Here is a 12,530-nt window from a genome sequence, read left to right as displayed (position 1 = left end):
TTTATTTCGCCAAGTACAACGGGGGTTGTACCCGGAATTATTTTTGGCTCATACAGGGTCGGAGATGGTACAAACACATGCAGCAATTCAACACATACAATCAGGTACAGTAGTACAAATAAGCATATACCTATATATACACATGTCACCTATAACTGTAGTGAAGGACGCGTGGGGAAACCTGGAGTGCTATGTGAGGGGAGCAGCCTGCCGACTATCGACGGCGCTCGCTCGCTCCACACACAGCAGCTCCAGATGCCCCGCAGTGTGTCCTGGAAAGTGTGGATAGTGGAAGAGAGAGAGAAAGGATAGCTAAGAGAGATGAAGAGAAGACCAAGGCAAGAAGAGAGAGACAGAGGCAGAGTCCCTGGGGCTGCAGATTAAAAAAACACCCCTGGATCCGGCCCTCAGTCCTGTTGATGTGCAGGGATCTCTGGTGGATGTAGGCAGATAGGACCCCGTGCTTCTGGCCGCTGAAGCGTACAGAGAAAGGACCAAGCTCCAGGGCCCATGGGGATCCAGGTAAACAAAAGGATCCTCCGGCCTTGGTGGATGTGGCCTGCCATGGAGTGTGCCATGTGCAGTGAGAGGCTGGGAGCATGGAATGGAGCAGCTGTTACCCCCGATGTGTGGCGACCTGAGTCCGTTGGCAGCGCCTGCTAGCTGTGAGCGGTGGGGGAACGGCCGTGAGATCCTTCCATGCTTTCACCTATCCTCAGGGCTAGGTGGTGGTGCTCACAGGCGTGCTGGAGGACAGGGACCCGTGGGATGCCAATGACAATCTAACTCCTATTTCCTCCAGCAGGAGAGTATTGTACAGATCATGCTCACTGGGCCTTATCAACCTGGTCGTTACTAAGGCAAAAACTTACCTTGTGTGCCATAGAGAGGGCGGGGGGACAGTAGCAGCAGGTGACTCACGGCAAACTCACTCTGGACTACATTTCCCCTTATTTATTATTTATTTATTTATAGTATTTATAAAGCGCCAACATATTATGCAGTGCTGGACAATAAATAGGGATACATACAATATTTAAGGGTGACATACAGCAATACAATAATACAGGAATACAGGGGCGTAACAATAGCCCCTGCAGGCCCCTCAACTGCAGGTGGGCCCGGAGACTTACAGGGGCCCGCACACGCTGGCTGCCTGCATGAGCGGATTCTTTGCAGAGAAGAGCAGGCAGCGTACAAAGAGTACAGACGGCACACAGGGGCAGTAAAGAGGTAGCCTGAAACATAGCTGGAACACTGTCCCTGTCAGAAACACATATCCCAGCAGTCCCCGGTCAGCATCAGAGCCACTCGCTACTTCCCTTCCCTCAAAGGAAGTTAGATCCTGCCAGTAGCTTGCAGTGGAGATGGTGGCTTCCGCTGAAATCTATTCATCTGCCCTCTGATGCTGGCTGTGTGCGTGCCGGGCCAGGTCGTCAGAGCAGCGTTCCGTTCAGTGACAGAGCTGGGAAGATGCCTATCTCTCCTGCACTGTGGTATCGGGTGACACAGGGAAGGAGAGAACACAGTCCATGCAGGCTCAGCAGAGGGATGGGATCATGTGCAAAGGTATGCTTCATCCCTGCTGTGCCCTGCATTTTACTGACATTGTAATGTAGTAGCAGTGAAAAACACACTCACTAATACTCTCACTCTCTCATTCACTCTTTCTCTCACTTACTCACACACTCACTTTTACTTACTCACTATCTCTCACTCTCACTTACTAACACTCACTCACTCACTCTCACCTACTCACTCCCTCTCACTTACTTATTTTCGCTCACTTACTCACTTTTACTTACTCACTCTCTCTCATTAACTCTCACTCACTCATTCTCACTTACTCACTCCTTCTCACTTACTCATTCTCACTCACTCTCTCTCACTTACTTATTCTCACTCACCCACTCTCTCACTTACTCACGCTCTCTCACTCACACACTCACTCACTCTTTCACACTCACTCACTCATTCTCACTCTCTCTCACTTACTCTCTCTCACACACTCACTTACTCACACTTTTACTCTCACTCACTCACTCTCACTCACACACACACACTCTCACTTACTCACACTCACTCACTCTTTCACTCTCGTTCTCTCTCTCTCTCTCTCTCTCTCTCTCTCACTCACTCACACTCTCTCTTACTCATTCTCTCTCACTCACTCTCTCTCACTTAATCACTCTCTTTCACTTTCTTTCTCTCACTCACACTCTCTCTCTTACTCACTAACTCTCACACTCTCTCTCCCCTTACACTTAACCCTGACCTCTATGCCCTTATGTTAATCACTTCCTGATATACTAATATGGGGGTCCATATTGAATATATAGTGCGGGGGGTGGGGGGCCCCATCCAAAAATATTGCAGGGGGGCCCAATGATTGCTAGTTACGCCCCTGCAGGAATACAAGAAAAACCAGATCATGCAGCACAGTATGAGTATAAGGTAATACTTAGTAGAAATGGCCCGAACAGTTCGCCAGCAAGCAGTGTTCTGCAAACTTTGGCTGTTCGCCGTTCGCCTAGAACGCACATTTTTTTTTAAAAAAAAGTTGCATTTGCATTTTTACCATAGACTTTAATGGAAGTCGAAAGCCCCACCTTTAACGGCTAATAACCGTAATCCCCCTTACATGCTAGAAACACCAAAATGTCATGGTATGTGGAGGCCGGGAACAGTGACTACAAGAGGGAACAAAATATTTCAAAAAGACTTTATAGTTTTTGAGAAAATTGATTTTAAAGTTCTCCTTCTGACCGTGGGAAAGTTAAACGCCCACCAACTTTAGCAGTTAATATAGCAAAGCCCCCTTAGGTGCTGGAAACACAGCGGTGTGTGGCATCCGTGTGGCGGAGAGCTTCAATCAAGTTATAAAGAAGATCGCAACATTAGAGGATATTGGCGTGGGAACATTTTCTTAAAGGTACAGTATGTATTTCTGAAGATCGCAAGATAGAGAATACTGGCGTGGGACATTACAGAGGATATTGGTGTTGGACAATACCGAGGATACTGGCGTGGGACCATTTTCTTCTTAAAGGTACAGGTAAGTATTTCTGGTTAATTAAGAATATTAAAGGACTTTTCTTGTTGCATTCTTATTTCATTTAACCCTTTGTGGAAATGGGTAAGGGTATACTCATTTCTTCTGGGAGGGGGGCGGGCATCTGGGGTTCCCTTCTTAAAGGGGACTCCCAGATACCATAATGAACCCCCCCAATGAGTCTTCACCCCCACCTCCTCCTTGGGCACCGGAGGTGGGGAAGAGCCCCTTGTCCATATATTGGACAAGGGCTCTGGGGGGAAAGGGGAAGGCTTGGCCGCCCCTCTCCCCCGGAGCCCCCCATACCATGGACCAAGTGGGCTGGTATAGCTCAGGGTGTGAAGCCCCAGTCGGCCTAGGCTCCGCATTCTGGCTATCCCAGCCTGCATGGGGACAAGGGGATAAATATGCTTGGTAGGGGGGACCCAACGTCATTTTTTTTTTAAATTCCCACACTCTGCACATAAAAAAATAAAACATTTTTAAAAATAGTAAAATAATATTTTTCCCACTATCTTTTTAACATATCCTGCAAATTTGGTGTTTCTACCATGTAAGGGGGCTTTGCTATTATAAGTCGGCGGGTTTTGCTTCATTAACAACTGTCATTTACCGCATTTAACAGTATACATTTTTCTTTTGAAATTTTAACATTGATTTTCTCAAAAACTATAAGGTCTTTTTGAAAATGTTTTTGCCTCTTGTTCACACTGTTCTTCTTAACATTCCCTGCAAATGTGGTGTTTCTAGCACCTAAGGGGGCTTTGCTATTAACTGCTAAAGTCGGCGGGCTTTTAATTTTCCCAAGGTCAGAAGGAGAACTTTAAAATCGATTTTCTCAAAAACTATAAGGTCTCTTTGAAAAATGTTTTTCCTCTTGTAGTCACTGTCCCCCTCCACGTACCCTGCAAATTTGGTGTTTCTAGCACGTAAGGGGGCTTTGCTATTAACTGCTAAAGTCGGCGGTCATTTACCTGCCATTAAAGTCTATGGAGCCCGCTGCGAACAGTCTGTTCGCAAACTTTTACGAAAATTCACATTCGATGTACGCTAACTGAAAATTTGATGTTCGCTACATCATCATCTAATGCTTAGTCAGTCACTGGATGGGAGCATGGAGATTAGGCCAGTCAAGTTCACTCAGATCCATAAGTTGGGTGTACGGTGATAGAGGTGCATGAACAGGTAGGAGACACAAGGAGGAGGACCCTGCCCAAAGGCTTACAATGAGGGAGAGGTCGGGATAGAAAAGGGTGGGGACCAGAGTTCAGCTGCAGGTTTAGAGCACTTGTGAGGAGGAGGGGGTAGGCCAGAGTGAAAAGAAAGTCTTGAAGATGTTGAGGAAACCCTAATGGGGGAGGTGGGTAGTTCCATAGTGAGGGAATATGGAAGACAGCAGTGAAATATTTGTGTTTTTGTTCACAGAGCCAATCCTGATGGAGGTGAATGACTCTAACTACAACGGATTAGTTTGCCCGATGTGTGGCACTTTTTTTGGTGTCACTTTTCTTCCATGCAAAACCGACAAGATTGATTTAGTTATTAAATGTCGTGATGAGGAAACTCGCTGTGCCCTTCTGGTGGTGACTGGATTTCCAAGTAAGGATCATTACACCTCTAAAAAAACATTCTTGTAGTGAAACTCCATTTACATTTAATTACTGCTACATAGTGTTGCTATTTATGTTCAGTTTAAAAATGAACCAGAGGTAAAAGTGATATGGAGGCTGCCAGATTTATTTCCTTTTAAACAATACCAGTTGCCTGGCAGCCCTACTGATCTTCTGGCATCAGTAGTGTCTGAGCCACAACCCTGAAACAAGCATGTGGCTAATACCACCAGACTTCAGTCAGAAACACCTGATCTGCTGCATGCTTGTTCAGGGGCTATGGCTAAAGTATTAGAGGCAGAGGATCAGCAGGACAGCTAAACAATGTGCATTGTTCAAAATTACCGTATATACTCACAAATATAAACTGACCCGCGTATAACCCGAGGTACCCACTTTTACCTCAGAAACCAGGAAAAAGTGATTGACTCGTGTATAAGCCCCCTCCCCAATATATCCCCGTACACAGTATCCAGATGTGTCCCCAGTACAACTCAGACACCCTCCCCATAGCCAGATGTGTTCCAAGGATGATACAGCTGTGTCTCAAAAAGCCACTAGATGACGTCATAGATATTAGACACAGCGATTGCCACACAGGAAGAATCCCCGATCACTGCACCGCTGACACGCTGCTTGCACGCTCCACTCCACAAGTCAGGGGACACAGGTAGTCTTGAGCAGCGCACTCTGCACACCATGCTGCAGGGGATGGGGGCACGGACACAGCAGGGAGCCAGCTGGCAAGAGCAGGATCACTAGTGCACGATCCTTACACTCCTCTGCCAGTAACGAAACCTGCTCCACCATCCGTTCTACTCCACTGACTCACATATATATATGCGCTTTGAGTCCCACGGGAGAAAAGCGCTTTACAAATGTTATTTGTTGTTGTTGTTGATATAAGCCAAGGAGCTAACTTTTCAGCACATTTTTTTGTGCTGAAAAATTAGGCTTAGGCGAGTATATAAGGGAAATACATTTTGTAGCCTGCATATCGATCTCAACTCGGGTTCCCTTTGAGGGCCCTGACACACCAAATAAGGTTTTTTTTTCAAAAAAAACCCTTCATTGACTTACATTACAATTACGATAAAATAATAAAATTGTGGTAAAATCGCCGCAATTGATTTTTAAAAAAATCAGTATTGTGAGAACTTTGCTATGGTATTACAGCGATTTTAATGTAATTCAAGGGATGAATGATCAGCAAAGCTCTATTCGGTGTGTCAGGGCCCTAAGTCAGATTCATGCCAGACATCACCCATTTAGTAGAGTTCATGAGCAGTGGCATGGAATCCTATAGCTTACAAAAAATGCTTACCTGAGGAAAATGTATGCGTGCTCTAACACCAAGTTTTAACCCTAGCAAGTCTGGCTCTGCAAATCTGGCTCAATTGGCTATTCATGAGGCAATGCTCATGCAAATATGCATTTGCTTTCCCACGCCAAACTATGCAGGGTCAAAAAACGAATACCGCAAAGCGGTCGCCCTGTGGGAATTAGTTCATGCCACATAAGCACTATCCAGGAGCGCCACGGGGAGGCTTCCCAATGCCCCCATACAACCGGGGGACTGCGGGGTCCCAGGCACTCTCACCGTCTGGGAACCACAGCAGCACCCTGGAGGGGGAGGCTGGGTGGCGCAGGCAACCCCCCGAAGCGTGGCTAGCGCTGGGGAGAGCCGTCCGCTCCAACCTCCCAAAATTAAAAACAGGCACGTACCTTAACGTCCATTGCGTTCTGTTACATGCGCATTAATTTGGGGGCACCACATGAGAAAGGAGAGAAGCATGGGTCACCCCGAGCTTTAGAGCTCAGGGCTGGCTCACATACAACACTCCAGAGGGGGGGGGGGAGGACAGGTGCAAACAACTCACTCCAGGGCTCACACCACCAGAGCAAGCCATCTTTCACCTGCCTCCAAAGGATACAACCACAAAAAATGCTTACCTGAGGAAAATTTATGCGTGCTCTAACACCAAGTTTTAACCCTAGCAAGTCTGGCTCTGCAAATCTGGCTCAATTGGCTATTCATGAGGCAATGCTCATGCAAATATGCATTTGCTTTCGCACGACAAACTATGCAGGGTCAAAAAACGAATACCGCAAAGTGGTCGCCCTGCGGGAATTAGTTCATGCCACATAAGCACTATCCAGGAGCGCCATGGGGGTGTTGTGTGTGTGTGTGTGGGTGCGGATGGGTCCCCCGGCAGTGGTGTTGCACCGGGGGGGTGTCTGTGCTCCCCCCCTCGCCCCTTTTGGTGTGTTTGCTCCCAGGATGCGCATATGCACCACAGGTAAGCAAAATTCGCAAGATTAGGGCATCCATCCTTTGGGGGGCAGCATGGATGGTTCTCTCCGGGCGTAGGCCGCATTTGGGGAGTATACCGTTCATGCGTTCTCCCCCCCCCCCCTGTGGGGGGCAGTTGCGGCGCTCCCGGGCAGTGGATGCTTTGTGGGGGCGTTTACGCTGCCCTTCATTTCCTGGGGGTACAAGGAGGCCTACACGAGGCGCCCCTGTTGAGATGCAAGTATTTGCGTGGGCCAACTCCTGCAGGAATGTCAGGGAGTTAGCCTTAGATCCTGCATAATCTAGTAGGCGATTGCAGTCTGAAACGCTTTGCCATTTTAATTAGACGAGAGTCAGTTAATATTCAAATTTGAATGAGTCAATAGACTTGAGGCAGCCAGTATATAAGTCAGGTGAAACTGGTTAGATGCACACACCTCTGTTTCTCCCTTTGCAATCCTATAGCTTACGCCTCACGGGGGATTCGCGTGGGGGGGGGGGGGGGGGGGGGGAGGGATGAGAGGAGGGGTTGGAAGCAGTTCAGAAACATTCCCTTTCACAAAATGGCCAACTTATAGCATTCTTCTGAGCTTGTTTTTCAGTCATTTTTAAAGCATGATATAGACCTGGAAGTGTATTATCTTTCTATTTATCTATAAAATTTGTGCATATGGAATAACTTTTTGATTATTATTATTTTCTTTTTTAGATAGCCACCCAGATAAAAAGTGGCAAGGATGTGCCACTCCCAGCATGTGTAATTTGGGTACACAAATGGACTTTCATCTTCCTGGTCCTCTAACAATAAGATCTTCCTGCAGCAATGCCTCTGAGAAAGTCCTGGATGTCGGCATCATTTTCATCATGTCTTTATTGCCTCTTTATTGCCTTCATGTTTTGTTTATTCCATGAAAGAATTTAAAGAGAACCCAAGCTGAACCTCAGGTGACAAATCTAATTCTTGTCTAAGGAGAGGAAATCCTCTGGATCCACGAGAGGCCTCCCACACCATCCTTCGGTCCTCCACCACTGCCTGGGGCGCTCCTCCACATCCCGACCACTGCCTGGGGCTCTCCTGCACATCCCAACCACGGTCTCCCACGGCATCCTCCGGTCCTCCCCCACTGCCTGGGGCTCTCCTCCACATCCCGACCACTGCCTGGGGCTCTCCTGCACATCCCAACCACGGTCTCCCACACCATCCTCCGGTCCTCCACCACTGCCTGGGGCTCTCCTCCACATCCCGACCACTGCCTGGGGCTCTCCTGCATATCCCGGCCACGGCCTCCCATACCATCCTGCACATCCTCCTCCACTGCCTGGGGCTCTCATGTACATCCCGACCACGGCCTCCCACATCATCCTCCAGTCCTCCACCACTGCCTGGGGCTCTCATGCACATCATGACCACGGCCTCCTATGCCATCCTCTGGTCCTCCTCCACTGCCTGGGGTTTTCTGCACATCCTCCCACGCCATCCTCTGCTCCTCCTCCACTGCCTGGGGCTCTCCTGCACATCCCCACCATGACCTCCCATGCCATCCACTAGCACTCCTCCACTGCCTGGGGCTCTCCTGCACATCCCCACCCCGGCCTCCCTCGCTATCCTCTGGCACTCCTCCACTGCCTAGGGCTCTCCTGCACACCATGACCACGTTCCTCTTAGCATGAGTGCAATCACGCTGCAGCCCCATGAGCACGGCCCGCAGTAGCACAGAGATGCTTGCCCATGAGTGGCTCTGCTCTACTGTGGTCCTGAGCTTTGACGGATTCCTTTGGTGGGTGCATGCAGGGGTGCCGCCAGCATACAGGCGAGCCACGCCCCCGCTTGGGGCCCCGCTCTGCTGCTGGCAGCTGACTCCCAAGTGGTGCGGCAGGAGGGTGGGCGCAGCGGCAGGGGCCGGGGGAGTGGGCAGAGAGAAGGTTCAACTCGCCAAACCTTCCTTGATCCCCGCACCGCACGCAGCCTCTAGCTTTATCCTGTCCCGACGTCAGCGCCCCCTGTGCTGACGTAACCGCATGTCATCACAGGGGGAGCTCTTACCGATGCGACAGACACCGGGACAGGAAGAAGATAGAGGCTGAGTGAGGTGCGGGGATCGGCGGTAGGTGAGTTGAAATTTCTCTCTGCCTGCCCCCTACGCCCTATGCTGGAGAAGCCTACCTATCTAACCTATACTGGGGGCATTTACCTAACCTATACCGAGGGGCACCTACCTATCTAACCTATACTGAGGGGTACCTACCTATCTAACCTATAATGGGGGCATTTACCTAACCTATACTGAGGGGTACCTACCTTATCTAACCTATACTGGGGGCATTTACCTAGCCTATACTGAGGGGCACCTACCTATCTAATCTATACTGGGTACATTTACCTAACCTATACAGAGGGGTACCTACCTATCTAACCTATACTGAGGGGTACCTACCTATATAACCTATACTGAGGGCATTTACCTAACCTATACTGAGGAGTACCTACCTATCTAACCTATACTGGGGGCATTTACCTAACCTATACTGAGGGGTACCTACCTAACTAACCTATACTTGGGGCATCTACCTAACCTATACTGAGGGGTACCTACCTATCTAACCTATACTAAGGGGTACCTACCTATCCAACCTATACTGAGGGATACCTACCTATCTAATCTATACTGTGTGCATTTACCTAACCTATACAGAGGGTTACCTACCTATCTGACCTATACTGAGGGGTACCTACCCATCTAACCTATACTGGGGGCATTTACCTAACCTATACTGAGGGGTACCTACCTATCTAACCTATACTGGGGGCATTTGACTAACGTATACTGGGAGGTACCTACCTAGCTAACCTATACTGAGGGGTACCTATGTATCTAACCTATACTGAGGGGTACCTACCTATCTAACCTATACTGGGGGCATCTACCTATGCAACCTATACTGGGGGCATCTATCTATCTAACTTATGCTGAGGGGTACCTACCTATCTAACCTATACTGAGGGTACCTACCTATCTAACCTATACTGGGGGGATCTATACGGGCTACCTATACTGGGGGGGGGACCTATAGCTGGTTACCTATACTGGGGGCAGCTAGACCTGGCTAATCTATACTGTAGGCACCTATACCTGTCTCCACGTGGGAGGGGGTGCATTTTACACCTTCACCCTGGGTGCAATTTAGCCTAGAAACTGGTAGCATTTAGCTCCACCCACATCATTTTGGCCATGCCCATTTTTTGGCGCTTTGTTTTGTAGTATGGCTATGCATTTTTTCACCGCTGCGCGCTCCGCTTCTTTCATTGATGGGGCCCCAAGCCAGGGACTGCTTGAGGCCACAAAAACCTTAGCTGCACCCCTGGGTGCACGCTCTGTATCGGTGGACCAGAGTACGGCATGGGAAGCCTCTACAGGATCCAGAGTACGTGGATTTTCTCTGCTGGTCACTGTGGCGCAGGGTGCGCCGAATGGTGGTTCATCCTGCTGCCTTCATTTTTTGTAATTACACAAAATTAGGAGCAATACAAAATTAGTCACAAAATTACAAAAATGTAATGCGAGATTTCTACACGAAATTACAAATGATGACAAAATGAACTACAAATTTTCTGAAAATTACAATTTTTGTGTCGCAATTTCATATTTCAATGTGTAATTATGCAAACGCAAAATTTAAGCTCATCACTGATTATTATTAATTCTGTATACAATCTTTTCAGGCCACTGATTCTCGCCTTATGTTTAGCACAGTTTTTAGCACGCTGGTCAATGAAAAGGTCTGGGAAAAAAAACACAACAACAAAAAGTACCGTGCTACATAAAACATTACCATCGGTTTCACATGTTTATCTTTCTCTCATATTAACTCATATCAAGGCCCGGCATGTAAAAGGAGGAGAAAAAAATCTGCAGAATAAGATAATAAAAAGTGAGGTAATATCAATTTGTAATTAATTAAATTGTTAGGTTAAAGAATAACTGAAAGGTGGAAGTGAATCTTTACTTGCATGAGGCTTCTTCCAGCCCCTAGCAGTCTATGTAGTCCCTCCCCCGCGGTACAGCTGCCTTCCAACGTGCTGCTAGCCCCTCCATAAGATTACAACCACAGCTTCAATCACTGGCTTTTGCGTAAGAGTGGGCACATCCACACACCTCTCTCACTCACACTTCTGTGGCCATTTAGGCCGGCGTCCTCACACAATGGGTAGGGCCGGATTTACCATAAGGCACTGACGGCTCGTGCCTACAGGCGCCTGTTGATGGAAAGGCGGCTCACTTCCCTCCTTCTTAAAGGATACCACAGCCCAAAGGCTGTGGTAAAATCAAAGTTGCAATGTGGAGGGAAAGAAAGATACATACTTACCGCTTCCCTCGTTCCCTGCCGATGGGTCCCGCTCATCTGTTACAGCTCCCGGTACCGACCCGACTCTCCTGACCCTTCACCCGGACATACTGTGCTGCGCATGCGCAGTATGTCACTATACTCTTCGCTTCTGCCGTCGCATCGTGACGGCAGAAGTACGGACACTCCCCCGCCTCCTCCTCTCCCAGCGTGTGCGCTCCAATCTAAAGCTAGCGTGACATGCTGGCTGGAGTTCGCACTGGGACAATCGATGTGGAGAGAGCGGAGGGGGGGAATAAGTTAAAAAAAAACCACACTGCCGGCTGGAGGGAGCGAGTGAGTGGGCGGGCGAGTGGGCGGGCAGGCAGCGAGTGGGCGGCGAGCAGGCAGCGGCAGTACAGCCCAAGCATTCTGTACATAGATGCAATGACATCTATGGTACAGCAAGAAAATTATCCCCACATTTATCTCTGCATATGTGCATGTATATACATGTGTATATATACATGTACACACATGTATATACATGCACATATGCAGAGATAAATGTGGGGATAATTTTCTCGCTGTACCATAGATGTCATTGCATCTATGTACAGAATGCTTGGGCTGTACTGCCGCTGCCTGCTCGCCGCCCACTCGCTGCCTGCCCGCCCACTCGCCCGCCCACTCACTTGCTCCCTCCCTCCAGCCGGCAGTGTTTTTTTTTTTACTTACTCCCCCTCCGCTCTCTCCACATCGATTGTCCCAGTGCGAACTCCAGCCAGCATGTCACGCTAGCTTTAGATTGGAGCGCACACGCTGGGAGAGGAGGAGGCGGGGGAGTGTCCGTACTTCTGCCGTCACGATGCGACGGCAGAAGCGAAGAGTATAGTGACATACTGCGCATGCGCAGCACAGTATGTCCGGGTGAAGGGTCAGGAGAGTCGGGCCGGTACCGGGAGCTGTAACAGATGAGCGGAACCCATCGGCAGGGAACGAGGGAAGCGGTAAGTATGTATCTTTCTTTCCCTCCACATTGCAACTTTGATTTTAACACAGCCTTTGGGCTGTGGTATCCTTTAAGTGCTGAGTGCAGTGCAGAGTCCTGAGCAGAGTGTAAATGAGAGGTTACGCATGCGGGACCATGGGCATTCCATTGACCAAAACTCCTTTCAGTCAGGAAACCTCTAGCTACGCAATACTTGGGGGCACCTCTAGCTACGCAATACTTTGGGGCACCTCTAGCTAT

General features: G+C 48.8%; 1 protein-coding gene across 1 annotated transcript in view; it reads left to right on the top strand.

Annotated features, from left to right (window-relative positions):
* LOC137560852 (phospholipase A2 inhibitor gamma subunit B-like) overlaps nt 1-10,578 on the top strand; it is a 44,021-nt gene extending 33,443 nt beyond the window's left edge. Inside the window, exons 3-4 of the mRNA XM_068272007.1 lie at nt 4,478-4,651; nt 7,665-10,578. Of these exons, the coding sequence (XP_068128108.1) occupies nt 4,478-4,651; nt 7,665-7,867 (377 nt within the window). The 3' untranslated portion in view covers nt 7,868-10,578. The remainder of the gene's footprint in view (nt 1-4,477; nt 4,652-7,664) is intronic.
* Nucleotides 10,579-12,530: the final 1,952 nt, after the last annotated feature.

The sequence above is a fragment of the Hyperolius riggenbachi genome, chromosome 3 (genome assembly GCF_040937935.1).
Source record: "Hyperolius riggenbachi isolate aHypRig1 chromosome 3, aHypRig1.pri, whole genome shotgun sequence".
Classification (NCBI taxonomy): Eukaryota; Metazoa; Chordata; class Amphibia; order Anura; family Hyperoliidae; genus Hyperolius; species Hyperolius riggenbachi.
This window is presented reverse-complemented; position numbering and strand designations above follow the sequence as displayed.